Raw genomic sequence first — 16,354 nt, 5'->3', positions numbered from 1 at the left:
CAGCACAGTTGGTGAGCTGAGCCCATGCACCACTGCCAATGTGGTCCTCAACTCTGAGCACAAGAGACCTGCTGTAGGAAGAGAGGGGAAATTCTGGTTTTGTGCCACATTTTCTTGCTGGTCTGCCCATGCTGTGCTTTCCAAAGGATCCTTGATGCAGCCAGCTGGGAGGGCGATTTTGCAACACAGGCAGCTCTCCATGGTCTAGCCATTTATATAAACAATGTACTAACCCAGCCCATCTGTGTTGCATGTTATTCTTACTCTGGATCAGATCTATCCCTTGTGCAAGCCCACTAGACTCAACGGGGCTACAACAGACTTGATTTGGCCCAATTTCATTCCAGTCTTGCAACTGAAGTGAAGCAACGTTCTAGAGTGTCGATCCTTCTCCATAAGAATGAAAGGGAAGCGTAGTTCAAGGAGCCTGCGAGCATTGTTCACTGGCCCTGGCTCCTGCAGTAGCAAAAGGAGACAGCAAGGGACCAGCAGACAGCAGCAAATAAACACTTTCCAGTGAGATCAGCTGGAACTGCTGCTGCAAAATCAGCCACTGAACCTACACCTGGAGTCTCCCTCGCTTTTCCAAAAGCCGCAGGATATTTTTGAGATTAGTGGTGAAATCTGTGGCTTTTCATTACCCAACATGAAAATTAATATGTCTTAGGGGTTTAAAGGGATTAGCAGGTATTTTCCAAAGGATTTTACCTTTGGAGAATTTATTCCCAAAAATTCTAATGCTAGCTGTGCTGCTTTAGAGACGTTAAGTGCCATCATATTGTTAGTGTTTCCTGGGCCAAAGCTTGTTTCTCAAATCCCCACTCCGTTCAATAAACACTGACACCAAGCAATAACATTCAGTATGTGTGTTGTAACGTGTGTTATGTTACAGCTGGCTGCGCTGTCTAAACTGACTTGCAATTTAATTCCCAAGCAAGTAACTTAATTGCACAGTATATGGAAAATGTTGCTGTTACGCAAGCCTCTGTTTTCTGACAATTGCCAGTAAAGCTGCTTTCCTCCCTTAATTTTATATCCTGGAAATATTCTAATTCTGTTTGTTACACCAACAGTAGTTTTAGCTAGGTTTCCAAAGGCAACTGCTCTCCAGAAGACCATCTGCATGTTGTGTACCATCTTCAAAACTGCCCTCCTGGTGTGATTTCACTGAAGTTAACCCTGCCAATGGAGCACCTGAGAAAAGTGCGCAGCCCCCCAACTGGAAATGGGGTACACCCAACGTCCATGCCTTTCCTTTGGGCATTAATTCCCTTTAAACATATAATAGCTCCAAGGACACACTAAAAAGAAGAATATCCTTGCCTCCTTCCCCTTGGGGAAGTAAAGACATATACCTATCAGCTAGAAAGGAGAAAAGCGAACATGGCAGCATCTTAATTCAAGAGGAAAACTGAAGAATGTGTCAGCATATCTGATGAGAGTAAACTGAAATCCAAATAGCGTCGGAGCTGCTAGAGAACACTTGGTGTCACTTCACACAGCACCTCTGCACCATTCAATGACAAGGTGGTTTATGACGGTTCAACAACCCTGCTTGGTATTTTCTAATATTCACAGCCTGAGATTCCTTATCAAAAGATGTGTACAACCTTCCACAGATTATTGTCCAGATGCAATTCTTTAGCTGGAAAGTCGAGATTTTTGCTAAAATCTTACAATTTGCACTGAAGTGCTGGCCATGAGGCTCTGCGCTGCCTCCCCACTTTAAGATTAACACAGTCAGAGCTGTTTTCCCATCTCCTGGCAGCTGCTTGTGTCAAAGACCTCTAAATCAATTTTATCTGTAGAAAAAGTGATTAGTTTTCAAATTGTGATTTATATAAAAAATCGACAGGGAAGAGGTGTGAGCCTCCAAGTGCAGTTTGTATGGTCCTTGTCCTTCAGTGACCTCTATCTGCACCCTTACCTCCAGGTTTCACCTGGGAGATGAGTTTGAATTTCGGCGGAGATGCGAGAGTCGAATGCCACCTGCCATCCCAGGCCTCACGACACACGTACAAACAGGAAGGCAGAGCTCGCTTTAGTTGTGTATGGGCTTTTTGTTTAGGCTGGGGTGGGGAGGGAGAGCTGGCGTTCTCCATTTGTTACAGGAAAGCCGAATCGGCTTACATGCTCTGCCCTTCTGGCCTTTCTTTCCATTCAGCCCATTTCTCAACGGAGAGAAGCAATTTTAATACTCCGTTTGCCCACTCCTGCAGTTTTAGCGTGAGCTCTGCCTTGTTCTCACAGCCCCCAGCTCTTGCAGTCAGGTGGCTGAAATTCCAAGCTTTCATTTTTACAAAGAAAGTACATTTCTAGCCGCCTGGTTTGCAGAGAAAAGACTGAAAAATTGTCCCGAGTGTGAGTTAAAGGCATAGAAACTAGGACAACAATCAAACAAACCCAGCACTTCCAAAAAACCCCTGAAACATTTGGTAGATTTTAAGGCAAACCTAATTGTTTTGGGGAGAGCTTAAGTTGGCAGTGTTTTAACAGTAAAAGCATGGTCGAGGGAGCTGGGGAGCTGGTACACACATGTTGGCCTCCGTTCCTTGTCCCGCTGCAGGCACTGATCACCCCCACTGCAGGGGGGCCCAGAGCCACCGCAGAGAGCGGCAGAGTCCCCCAAGCTCCCATCGCTGCCAGGGCCGGCAGAGAGCACAGCCCGCTCCGCTGCTCGGCCACTGCCAGCCCCTCGCCTCTACATGCCTCGGTGATAAAAACAGCCGTATCCTGTCCACACCATAAGATCCACCCTTCAGTAACATTAAGGTTGGGTATTAGGAAGAACGTCTTCACTGTAAGAGTCGTTAGGCATTGGAATGTGCTCCCCAGGGAGGTGGTGGAGTCACTATCCCTGGAGGTGTTCAAAAAATGTTTAGATGTGGCGCTTTGAGTCATGGTTTAGTGGGTTTAGCGGGCATGGTGGCATCAGGTATACGGTTGGACTTGATGATCTTTGAGGTCTCTTCCAACCATAATGATTCTATGATTAAAATCACAGCGGGGCAGTAAAACAAACCTTCCTATTGCAGGTAAGACCCAGGATCTTCCCATGAATGGAAAAAGTCTTTCCTATGGCCCCTGCCCAGGAGAGGCTGCTGCTAAAAAGTTTGCCGTCCCACACCGCAGCATCTTTTTTCTCCCTCTTATGTGCCCGAAGGCACAAGGCAGAAAGGGAAGGGGCTCAGAAGACAGTCAAGGTAAATCTCAGCAAAGGAGGCTCCACTCCAGATGCCAAGGGATGGACTTCAGCCGAGGAAATGGCACAGCATGTCCCAACCAGGCAGAAAACACAATGGGGAACAGTAAACTGGACAACAGCTCATCGTATAGCAAGTGCGCATGTTCCTTCCCTTCTGCTCGGGGAAACTCTGCGGCACGTTTTGGCTACAGCAAAGTAATTACTAGCTGTTTGCTCATTTCCCTTTAACGAATCAGTTGAATGAGACCAGTGTGAGTGTCGGGGGAGTGAAAGTCTGCCATTCAGCTGTCTGTAAACTCCGGCTTCTCTGAAGATTTCTAGATCAGATTTCAGGGCCCGAGGAGTTTGGGTTATTTTTCTAAATGAGGTTCGACATTGCATCTTCCAGAGAAGCTGCCAGTTATCTACAAAACCTACAGCTCTTACTCATTTGATACCACAGGTTTCAGTTTGAATCACAGCAACGTGTGGTTGACCTCAGATTAAACTAAACTACTTGCTCCATGGCATTAGACTTAAAGGTTGGCCAGCATTGGAGCTGGATGGAGCAGGGATTTTTTACATCAGAGCTTAACCAAAAAACTAGGGGAGAGGAGATGTTCAGGTTGGGCTGAACACACCTAAAATCATGGGGCTGTGGAAGGAAAACTCTGAAACGTCTCATTTGGAGCCAAAGCAAGAGGAGGTGTTTCATTTTAGGTTATGTAAGTTCTAAAAAACCTTTTCTTTTTTCTTCTTTCAATGTGTTTTAGCGGTGAGGTCAACTTTTAAGCGAAAAATACCATTTTGAATCAAATCTACATTTCAAATGCTTGCAAAACATAAACAAACCATTCCCAAAATGAAACAGTTCATTCTGAAAGTGTCAGAATGACACACATTGCTATTTTTAACATCCCTCCCTCTTCTGCCACCTCTGTATTTTTTTCTAGGCCAGAACTATTCAGAAAATGTGTTTGAATTTGTGAATCATTTTGACTCCCCCTCCCCCTTGACATTTGCTGGAAAATTTACTCTCTGCCAAAAAACTGTTCTTCCAGCTCCAGCCAGCTCCTACAATCTTCTGTCCTGCCAGGGTTTGTCTGGACGGGGCTGGGGGTCTGACTGCCTTGGGGACACAGCACAGATGGACCAGAAGAAGAGTGAGCCAGGAGAGCAAACCTCAGCATCTCTCTGGGCAGTGATGGGTTCGGTGGCACAGAGCAGCCTGACCCTCCTCCGTGGCTGCCCTGAAAAAGCCCTGAGCCACCCTCTCCTGAGACCAAACAGCAAGTCGGGCTCCGACAGAAGCCACCATGCAGAGGGAGTTCCTCATCGGGCTGTGGCTTCTGGATATTAAGGGAGTGCTTCAAGTTTTGGTTCTCTTGGAAAAATCTTGCGTTCAATGCCAGGTCCCTAAAGGTTAAGGGGGTGTACCATGGGGGCTTGGAGCTGCTTCCTATCAAGTTTATGGAAATTTTGGCTTTGGTTTCAACAGAAACATGACGGCTCTGAGGCTTGCAATGCAATATAGAGGCTTGATTCTTTGCAGCGTGGCAATTTGTAGAACAATTTATGCCCTTGCAATGCGAGTGTAAAGGCTACCGTTCTCATTTGTGAGTGTTTCGCTCCTACCCTGAAACTTTTAGAGAGTGGAAAACTTGGATCTCTTTTTCTCAGACCTCACATCCAACCCATCTGTAAGTCTCGCTGATTTTTTCAGGATAACATCCCTAACACAGTCTTTCCAACCTACCCACTCAACTAATATTCACCTCCAGGGCTCATCACCTCCTACCTCATTTTCACATCTCGATAGCCTTTCCTCTGCAGGCTTGCTGAAAGGTCGCTTTTCGAGTTTGTCATCTGGCCCCTCTGCAGCTCTCTCAGCCTCCCCACCTCGTCTCCTTCTGCTGAGGTGCAAGTCTAAGCTACTTGGCTTTTCTTTCAAGACTGTGATTTGTTCTATTCCCATCACTTCTTATTTCAGTGCTGAAAGGTCAACTCCTGCGTATGCTCAAGCATGAGATCAGACTATATTAAACAGGCTCCTCTGAGCTTTCTCCCTTCTGGGAAGGGTTCCCATCCACGAGAATAAACCTGGGATCTGGAACTGTCTTTAAGCTGCCCAAAAGCTCAAACACTCAATATCAGACCTGGTTGGGCTGTACAATATGGGAACAGACAAGAACAGCAAAGGTGGCATCGTGCTACCTCTGCATTTCCCTCTCATCACCAGCCCGGCACCTGGCAAATGTTATGGTCCGACCACCTGGATTCCCATGCTGCCTTCCTTGGCTCAAAAAAGCCATTCCAGCAGCAAGGGGTAAGATGAGAAAACAGAGACCTGAGGAGAGAGGCCAAGTCTTTTCTCCTCGAGATGAGACTGAGATGAGGGGCTGCTAACGGTGGAGGAGCTGAGCTGTATCCCTGACTTCAGACCATTTGTTTTAACATGCTGTGCAAGGGGGCTTCCATGAGAGCCAGATGATACTAGCTGCTCCCTCCTCTGAGAGCGGGTCTGGTTCAGTTCAGAGTTGTTTTTCCAAAAGTTCATCTTGAAAGTATGAGCTTTACGCAGATTTTTTTTCAGTGGTGGTACATCTTCCTCAAAAACTGTGACACGCACTGTTCGTGTGTGAAGGTGGCAACATGACACTCGAAAAGCAATTTTGTTGGCTTTGCAAAAAGATCAAGGTTAGTTCCCACTCTACTAAAAGTATGGAAAGGAAACACAGGATTTGTCAAGCAGAGAGAGATAAACTGGATTGGGAACATTTTATATACAAATTCCTAGGAGAACATTAAAACAATGGAGCTGGGAGAGTACACTTGTCAGAGTTTTTTCAAACAATGGGTTTTGCATATTCTTTTAAAATACAACAGTAATTCAGGTGGATAGAGATAAGACACAGTTCTAAAATCTCTTTCCTTTGTTTCCTTTCTGGACGACATGGTCTCCACCCCAGCAAGACATTCCCACCACAAAACCCCAGGGTGAAGGGCTGTCAGCTCTAACTAAATACAGCTCCAATGAGATAATAATTAACACGCTTTTTCTGAAGCTGCTTGGCAGTTGCATTTCCGAGTGCCTCCTACCTCTGTGACCACATGCCTTGCTTTCAAGGCATATCTATTAATGGCAGCCCGAGACTGCCATAAGCAGCAGGAACGGGGGTTGCTGCATGGGGGTGCAGCTGTGTGCCAGTCCCCAGCAAGAGCAGGATGAGATGGTGGGACTCGGAGGCCAGCACGGTGCCAGCAAGCAGTGCTCAGCTCTCCTCCTCCTCGTGCTGCCACAACAGGCACCTACCTGGCCAGCGCACGCTCGCTGCTGTGCCATGCTCCCATCCGCAACAGCAGCCAGAGGTGGAAGTACCACCCCGGGGCCTTTCATGGTCACTTTGTGCGGGTACTGAGGGCGGCACGAAGTACAAGGCGATGCTGAACCAGCTTCAGTGGAGCTAAGCTGATGCTATGCAGGCATGGATTAAAAAAAAAAATGAATTGGGCTCCATTTCAGAAATCAAAGAAACTTTTGAACCTGTGGGCACTGATTCAGGCTCATCTCTAATTATATCCCAAGCCTGGCCTTTTAAATTAGGTCTGTAGTCCCTGGTAAGGGCCACTTTGCCGTTGTTATTTGAGTTCCTTGCCAATCTGTTGTTGGATTTTCCACTTGACATTATTAAGGGATTAAGTTGTTTGTCTCATCATCTTTTATCTGTCCTGTTGAGTTTCCTACAAACAGACTTTAGCCAGGCCAGAGAAGATAGGAGGGAAAAAAAAAAAACACACCAAGACTTTCAAGATATAATCATGGTTCAGGATTTGTCGTTATTATTGTTTAAATTTATTACTTTGGATATGTAAACTTTGCTGACTCCTTTAATCTGGAATGTATTAAAGAAAGAATTAGGTATTACAACATGTCATTGGATTATACTGTCCTGATTCAGCTACAGCTGTGGAAGAAATATATAACAGGAGATCCTGTGGAGTTATACGTTTTGGACTTAGATCATCAATTGCCATAGAGAAGATAAAAACAAATGTAGCTGAGCCTGGAAAGAATGTTGCTAAAATTGGAGAAACATTTAATGTGAGTAGCCTAGGGGTGCAATAACTGCCTGTAACTTAACAAAACCCACCCACATAAAACATACCAAGAGAGATTGCAGATTGGACTCTCCAATCTGCAGTATGCCAAAAAAGCAAACCTGACTTTTTTTCCCCTTCCTACAGATGCAGGCTTGAATGGTCCCTGCAGAGTGTTAAATATATATTACCGGTAATAGCAACCATATTACATTTGGACACGTTGCTAATTCTCCCCCGGCTGCTCTGTACCTTGCTTGCAGTGGGAGGATGCCCCTAACGGGGCTGGCGGCTGCCGGCAGAGCAATTCCCAGGGTCCACATGGTGAGAAGGAGCCTGCTCACATCACCCTCACCCCTGCCCCTCCTCGGCACCCTGGTCTTCTTTCTTTAGAGGGCAACACATGGGTTCCCTCGGCCACTGTATTTAAGTCCTCATTTAACGAAAATGTTTTGAACGCATTTAGCTCAATGGGATAAAAGCTATTCCCGTGCCTCTCCAAAACACCTTGTCAAAGTGCAGCTGCAAGGAACGAGGCTCAGCGGTGAGCTGAAAGCCAGGCTCCACTCCCGCCCTTTTCCTAAGCAGCAGGGATCAGAGATTGTTTAGCAAGAAATGAGAGAAAAACACCCAACCCTAAAACGCACTTTGCAAAAAGTCACCCTGCAGATCTTTCCATTTATCAAACTCCTGTTCCCAAAGGCTGTGAAGTGCTGTACCTATCAATCGGCAAATCCCCCATGGGGACCGCGTCTCTCCTTCATTAATTCAGTTTAACGTTGGATTTACAAGATGTAACTGGATACGTGCAGGGGAGAGCAAGGCAAAAAATGATCAAGGACCAAATCTGCAGCATGCTCCTGCTGGCTTCAGGGAAGCTACAACAGCTTTTATCAGCATTTTATCTGACCCTAACAAAAGGAGCAAATTGTTTAGCAAAGGAAGAGGGTTCTTTGATTCTATCTTGCTGCAGATGAATTGCCCAAGCAAGGGCAAAGGGACAGGAAGCGAAGGGGGAGGAGGAGGAGGTGATGCTGAAGGTAGGTGCTGCTGTCGCTCAGCCCTCTGCTAACTCCCACTCGGTGCCACATTTCTGGCGGTCCCTTCTGCAAACACTGACAGCAGGGAGAGCGCTGGGCCTGCTCCCTGCCATAGCCATCCTACCGAGATGTTGTGCTGGTTATTCCTGGTGTGAACATATTGATCTTCACTCAGGCAAAGCCCAAAGCATTCAGGCTGAAAGAAGTTTTGTGACAGTGAAGGCTGCAAGCTGAGACCTCCCTCTGCTTCACACAGTCCAGGAGCCCATTTTTCCAAAACCCCAAGTACAAGACTTAAAGTCAAGGATGAAAGCCCAGAAGCCAAGGATGAAAAGGATGAAACCCTAAGCAAAACTCACAGCAATTCAGCAAGGTCCACACCACGGCAACTGCAGGTGCCGACCTCCCTGCAAATCAAATGTGTGAAGTAAACAGTGAAGAGTCAATCAGATTCTGTCCTTTGGATCAAACTCATTAAAATGTCTATCGGTACATCACTCCAGAGCCCATATATGTCTTTCAGGGAGACGAGAGATGCTTTACTATTACTTAAAACCACAACAGTGCTGAATGCTAATGCAGTTCCTGTTGTGTAGTGCTGATCAGATAGTATGCTGTACCGCTTACAAGTAGAAGCTGTAAGTGCTAAGCACTTGTTGTTTTACCCCCTACTTCTCCTTCCAAAAGCAATCCTTGTGTTTTGGCTAGCAATAAATCTTAGATCTGAAAGGAAGAACTGAATTCCTTCCACTAGGCTGTCCCTTTTTCCATGTCATTAATGAAAAGAATGTTATTTACTACAAAAAACTCACTTCTTTCTTCTTGTGACTGAAATGTACGATAATATTGAAATAAATATCATGGGAGGGAAAAGGCTAATATGGGTCTTAGCAGCTTGCAGCAGCTTCAGACTCCAATATTGCCTATCTCTGAGAAACTAAGGTCAGAAAATGCTGGCACTCCATCAACGCAACCCGTGGCTGACTACAGCAGTGAGGATCTCCACAGGCACACAGCCACGACAGCAGCTCTGTGGTGGTGAACTCCCACTGTGGCTGGGAAAGAAGAAGCTGCAATTTACATTTTTCAAAAGCTTCCACCAATTCTGAGCGCATTCATGGCACATACACCCCGACTGAAACTTGCAGCTGGAGACCCTGAGCTTCTGAACATACCCATGCCAACTCACGCCGAAAGGCACTGCTGGGGGATCATCCCTGTTACAGAGCAGATCACACATTTAGCTGCCTAAACACTGATTCAAAAGCCAAATCAGAGGCACTTGCTTTTGAAGCTGGTAGACCTCAGAGCGGAGCAGCTTCCTGAACCACTTGCAGCCGTTGTGCAGGGTATGCATGACCTGGCTTTTTATGTGTATGAATAAGAATGAAATTCCAATAGATTTTATAGAAGACATTCATAAGCACTTAAAAGCAGATTCCTGTTTTAAGCACGCTCCTGGACTAGCCCTCAAGATCTCATCACAGTCAGTAGAGAAGAAAGGTATCTTAGGAGGAGACTTATCCCAAGGAGACATCCAACCAGGCTGAGCAAGATGAATTCCATAAAAGGGTCATTTCAAGTGACCCAGCAAGTGTGGAAGCCCACATTCTCCAACAAGTCACATTTGAGAATAAGGATTAGGCTGTGAAGTTACCCAGTGATTTGAAAATGTTAACATGTAGTTTTCACTGTCTGTTAAATATTAACATATCTTTCTTAGGAAGGTTGGCTGGGCTTCATTGGAAGAAAGCAGGTCAAATTTACTGCACAAATTTACCTACTGGTATAAACAAAATAATCTCTAACAATTACAGAAGACTAATCTTAGCTGAAGTGACATTTAACATCATACATAGATGCCATTATTTCTCTAGTGAGTTAGAACAGATGTACACGTAAAGAAAACATTAGCTCAGCACTGGCTTTCAGTCATCACATGGCATGTGAGAGCTCAGTGCTGCGCTAATATTTTCTTCACATGCAAATCTGTCCTAACACTTTATAGAAATAATATGGAAAACATGAGACAGGTGCTGATTACGCTTTGATTATTTTTTTGTCATTGCAAGGCTCTAAAAAGGTAAATACAAAACTGTAAAGTTTCCGCTGATTCGGGAACTTCACTTTGTGGACATGCAGCTTGACACCTGAAGGGTCCAACCAGCCAAGCTCCTGACATCCTGCCATTCCCATCAGAAGGGGAGGAAACCTGGCTGTTTCCAGAGCTGAGGACCCTAAGGACGATGGACCTAATGTTCATTCTTCCTGCACCTTGGAAATGCTTTGGGGTTTTTTCCACTTTTTATGAATGCTTTCAGTGTGAAATTGTTTGAGAAACAAAATATGCAAGAGACAGCAGCTGTGCTAGCAAGTAAGTCCTCTATGAAAAGGATCTGCTATGTGCCATGTAATTCCTGTGCTGTCAATCATGGAGAATGTGAGCAGAGAAGAAACCCTTCCCAATGAGCTTAAAAGTGCTGATGAAAATGGACTTGAAATAGCACTATTTCTTTCTCTCATTGGGTTACGGCAGCATCTTCACTTGGCCTCTGTGGGTGGGAGCCCATAAAAAAGCTGCTTATTCCCCGAGAAGGCCACAGGAGTAGGCAGAAGATAAGCTACCAAATAGAGAGTGGTGTTTTGCAAGCTCCCCAAGTGCACAGCCTCCATCTATGAAGAGTCTGAAGCTCTGCCCAGCCTGCTGGACACCAGGGAGTCCTGATCTCATCCCAGCAGATAAAACACGCTATGCTGTCAGGTCTGCTGAGCGTGGAAACACAGAGGTGTCCACCTCATTCTCCTCTTCCTCCTAGTCTTCCCACAGCAGGGCTGAAGGAGGCTCCATCCTTTGGCAGCTTACCTAGTGTGCTAAGCATCTTCCCTGGGCAATGATACACATTACTAGAGTAACAGTCTCTCTTCAGAGCAAGCAAGCAGGGCCTTAATATGCTAGACATTATATTGATACTAAATTGGTGATACCACTCACAAGCTCATAAGCTTAGGAGCTTTTAAGACAAACATGGTGGGAGGAAGGAGGAAAATACATAAACACAGTCAGCATAAAGATATACATTCACGGGGCTTGCATGCATCACCATAGCCATGTGGTCATGGTTTCTGTTACACGGAGACTTCCTGATCACAGTGACAGCTAGGAAAGGGAATGAAAGCATATTTAATTTGATCGATTTTTATAGGAACAAATCAGGAGTGCTGTTGTCAGCTTATGCCTGAGAACATCTCAAAGAGAAATAAGCAAGGGTCCCACAGGCCCTTGGCTGACACTAACCCTGTCTAAACTTGGCTCCTTTCAGAAATGCGTTACAGCCATTGTGAGTCAAACAAATAAATCAAATAAAAAAATCGCCTGTCAGCAGCAATGCCATTAGCTTTTTCCAAAAGCTCTTGCCATTTTGCATAGGTTAATGGAAGTCGCTTACTCTGAGCAAGCTGCTCTGCCTGTTGAAAGGAGCAGAGGTTTCACAATGTACTGAGAGCCGCTTGATTACTATTCTGCCGTTATGTCCTTGTGTTTCCACAGCAGCTGTGGGAAAGCCAGGAAGAGGAACACTGCAGCGTCTTGCACTGTTTTTCCAGGAGGGTTTTTTTTTTCCCCTTGACATGTCATTTTTCTATAGCACGTACTTGCACAATTTCTGCCTTTCCCCCCACTCGTCTGTTGCTTTGTTTCTAGTTGCCGAGGAATTGACAAACTAGGGGATTTAGCTCAATGAGGACGACTCACTGTAATGACCAGCACTGGAACATCTTTTTCTTAAGGGGTGCAGCCAGCTTCCAATTCTGGGGCCAAGCCTCCTCCTGCTGAGTAGACTTTGGTCTATCAGCTCTCCCTTGGGAAGAGCAAACGGGGTCCCCCAGGAACAGCAAAACTCATAGACTCGTATTTTCCCATTGAAATCAATAAGAGTCATAGCTAGAACGGGACTTATTTTGGGTGTGAAATCCCCCTTAGGGGCCGGGCCGCTGTCTTGGACTACTTGTGCCACTCAGAGCCTGGGAGAGGGAGCATCTTCTCACTCCCCTACACACCCAACCTGTGCGATCATCCAGGAGGGGAGAAATCCTCCCTCAGCACAAGACACACCATGACCAAGACAGGCACCTTCCAAGAGCCGATGCATCCCCTTGGCTTGGGCAGTGGGTGAGCAGAGGCACCCGGTCCTTCCCCAAACCAACCGTGTCTCTGTCACAGGGGTTGTGCAGCGAGCGCTGCCTCACGATGTTGTCAAACCGCAGTGTCCCCATCCCAACACACGGCCTGGACAGACCGTCCCTCCCACACAGCCCGAGAAGTGTAATCACTCAAGCGTCTTTGAAACCTTGCAAGCATCAATAAACAACTGTGGGGTTTCTCCGGCAGCAGCCCACAGCCCGGGGAAAGCCACAGCTGCAAAAGCCTTTATGTGGAAGTTTACTCAAACTTTAAGTGGACTTGCAATTGGAAAACAGCAAAACATCAAATTACTCTTACTGTCACTGCACTTCAGAAGTCTGCTATAATCATGGCAGGGTCACTGTATCCCAGCGCTGCACAGCCCACCGGGCACCAGAGCACACCAGGGACAGGCGATGTACTGAGTAAACTGTTTCAATAAACAAAGGCAGAGCCCCTATCAGCTACCGAGCTGCTCCAGCTCAAAGTGGCCAAAAAAGCAGCCACAATCCCTCTCTCCCTCCCTCCCTTTCACTAGGCAACGTCATTTTCTTACTGGCCAATTTGCGGGCCTGACCACAAAGTTTCCTACCTGAAGTACAAATGGAGGACGAGCCATGCCAGCCAGAGGGATCTGCCCGTTTCCCGGGGTCGCCAGGAGGAACTACAATAGACAGCCGGACATCCCTAACAGATTTGCTACGCCAGGCAGCCTTCAGAAAGGAAAGGCAGAAGCAAGCCTGCTGTTTATCAAATCTGTAAACACACTATGCGAGACGTGCGGCACAGACCACAGCTGCAGCAAGACTGCTTTTCTGTCGCTTGCCATTACCTCTCCTCCAGGTACAATAGCCCTCCCCTGGGCCAGCAGCACCCGGCACAGACAGGCAGGGTTCTCTGCCTGCCCAGCGTTTATCTGCTAAACCCAGAGGCATGGTGTTGGTTTCCGTGGGCCGAGGTCTCCCAGGATTTATTTTGACAGAAAAGCACGAGCTGCAAAGACAGCTTCTCACACACTCTGTCTCATTACACAACTCATTTCCAGACCATGTGCGTTGTTAAAAGGAAATAGTGAGTTCATGAAAACAAATGAGTGTGCAACCTGAGACTGCTTCAGTAGCTGCCTTTTGCTGTCATTATGGATTTAAAAGATGTTGCCAACCGGTACACAAAGTTGGGTGTTATTTATATGAATCAGCTTTGAATTACTGGGCATTTGCACACCATCCTGCTGAGAAGTTGACTGTAACCTGCCAAAGCCAGTGATCAGCCCGGCACAGGACCTGTGGAGCCCAGCAGAAAGTACCATTGTAAATTAGCCCAGTCACTCCTGCTGAGATGACTCCAGCACTGAAACATAAAGTCAACTGCACCTCCTCAGGCTGCCTGACACATTTTGGACCAGATCTTCATCTCATTTAGCTTGGAGTATAGTCCCACTGAGTCCAGCAGAGTTACTACGATCTTAGACCTGATCTGAGCTCGCTCTGATCCAGGCCCTTTGGCAATACGAACGAGCCTTGCTTGTTCACTGCCGAGCCACTGGCCTGGCTGAGCTCACTGGAGGCCACAGGAGGCTGCGCAGAGTCAGCTTGAGGCTCCAGGAAGCTTTCCACAAGAGCATCAGGCACAGTTTTGCCCATCAGCAAACTGTTTTCAGCAGCAAATCAGTGGGATCTGGCACTAGGAATAGTCATTATTATGCAGAATAGAGCAGAGATTACTACAGCTCATACACACAAAACCAGCAGAATTTAATCAGCAGAGGGATTGTAGCAGCTCCCAAAGGGAGCAAGCTGATTCATCAGTCAAGCGCCCCAAAATACAAAACTGTCTGCAAACACGATGAGCCACAGACTCGTAACCTCATTAACTGTGCTTTTACTCAACTACTTCTCCGGCCTGAGCAGAACTGAGCCTGAGTTCTTGGAACAGAACAAAACAAGTAGAAAAGCAAAGATACTTATTTCAGCCTGCTGAGTGTTTTACAAACCACAGTCTATTAGTTCTTCATGAGTTTGATACCTTCACTTTACTTATATGTTGCCCTGCACCAGTCTTCCTCGTGTCATTGAGCTTAGCAAGAGTTTCACTATCATGTGCCTAAGGAAAGTTAAACATAGTGAATCACATCACTGAAAGTTGATGGACCTTTATCAAACTCTTTAAAATTAAGGAGCCACTGGGTTGCCCTGCGTTTTTCAGGGTTTGTCAATGTGAGGCTCCAGTGCCAACCTCAAATGAATGTAATGTCTCACAGCAAGAGGAGGGGAGAGCCCACGTGCTGGTCGGAGAACCTCGAGATGGGCACCCTGCACTGGGGTAAAGCGGTTCAAAGCCCTCAGCATAAATGGTGTGACAGCTCAGAGCAAAGCACACTCTGTGCAGAGCATTCAGACATGGAATGAACTCCCCAAGTGACACAAGAAATCCCATGACTGTTCACCTTTGGAGAGCGCCTCAAAGCCCTCCTCTCCAAGGAGACCCTTCTGCTCCAAGGGTTATACAACACTGATGCTTTCTCTCGCCTGAAGCCTCCCAACCAGCCCCACAACAAACAAAGATCCAGAAACAAATGAACTTGATATAAATATCTAATAAAAATATGCTTACTTGAAATATAAGATACCCCACAAGCAAAAAGTTTTATTCAAAAGGGGAATTACCAGAAATTCTAGAGATTTTTGCTTCCATGTGAAAGGCACACAGACACTGTAGTGATGGGCATCAGTATAAATTTTAACAGACAGTTGGCCCACACAGTTTCGACTCCAAAGAGGAAATAAATTCTCCCTTAGGCTCATGTAAATCATGGGAAACCTCCAGCACCCAGGAAAGCTGTGCTGAGGGAAAGCTGAGGCTGGTAACCACATGTCAGCAGAAGGCTGCAGTCTGTGGGTGTATGTTAAGCATGCCGGCAGGCAACTTGCAGCACTGGGGAAGCTCTGCAAGGATCGTGCACGGTGAGACGGGTATTGCTGCTCTCTCCTGTGAGCAGGGGATTTTCAGACTAGGAACAGGGATAAGCTTTCCATGTGAGGGAAAGTAAGCATGGCTGAGCAAATGGAAAGTTTCTCTGCAAACCTCTGCTGTGACAGACCTCTGCCCTCCCGCTGCAGCTGTGGCTCTGAGCAGGGATGCTGCCAGCCCTCACCCCACCTCCCCGGGGCTGCTGCAAGACTCACCACTCGGGGCTTCTGCTGGTCCAGGGTCTGCAGGAAGGCCGGTGTCTGGTCCAGAGTGCGCTCGGGGTCGCTGGAGATGTCCTCCTCAGACTCCTCCCAGGATGAGGAGAAGCAGGAATGAGGAAAAGCCAGTGGAAGAGGCTGAGGACGATGACAGCTTCCGGACGGGCAGGCTGCCGGGGGGCACGGAGCCCGCCTCCTCCTCCGGGCCCCCCAGGTCTGTGACGATGACGGCAGGGATGCTCCCACTGACCGCTGGGCACTGGACCTCAAGTCCTGTGGGGGCCACCAGCACCTCGCCTTGCCGTGGTGCAGGCCCTGATGGCTCCAGGGGGCTGCTGCCCTCCCCTAGTCCCACAGCTGGGACCACCATCACCACTGGCCTCCCCGAGGGCTCTGCAATGCTCTGCCAGACCTGCACCCCACCAGCATCGGGTGCCTCACTCTCCCCGAAAGCTTGCGGCTGGGGTCCAGTTCCAAGTCCCACCATTGACACCGTGGGGCTGGCAGGCCGGGTCCGGGATGGCCGGGGGCTTCGCGGCGGCTGGGCAGCAGAGCTGTGCGCCTGGATGTGCGCCTCAAAGAGCCCCACTTTCTGGTTCACCTGGACATTGTGCAACTCCCGCTGAAGTTGCCGTGCCGCGGCGGGTCCTGGCTGCCCCTCTTC

The 16,354-nt window shown here is 47.3% G+C and overlaps 1 protein-coding gene across 1 annotated transcript in view; it reads right to left on the bottom strand.

Moving 5' to 3' along the window:
• The window catches only part of LOC104166904 (inositol-trisphosphate 3-kinase B-like), a 66,598-nt gene extending 50,421 nt beyond the window's left edge, over positions 1–16,177 (bottom strand). Inside the window, 2 exon segments of the mRNA XM_009707003.1 lie at positions 15,688–15,813; positions 15,815–16,177. Coding sequence (XP_009705305.1) covers positions 15,688–15,813; positions 15,815–16,177 — 489 coding nt within the window.
• Positions 16,178–16,354: the final 177 nt, after the last annotated feature.

This window comes from Cariama cristata, unplaced genomic scaffold (genome assembly GCF_000690535.1).
Source record: "Cariama cristata isolate BGI_N322 unplaced genomic scaffold, ASM69053v1 scaffold9239, whole genome shotgun sequence".
In the NCBI taxonomy this organism is placed as follows: domain Eukaryota; kingdom Metazoa; phylum Chordata; class Aves; order Cariamiformes; family Cariamidae; genus Cariama; species Cariama cristata.
Note: the sequence above shows the minus strand (reverse complement) of the source record. Positions and strands in the feature narration are given on the sequence as shown.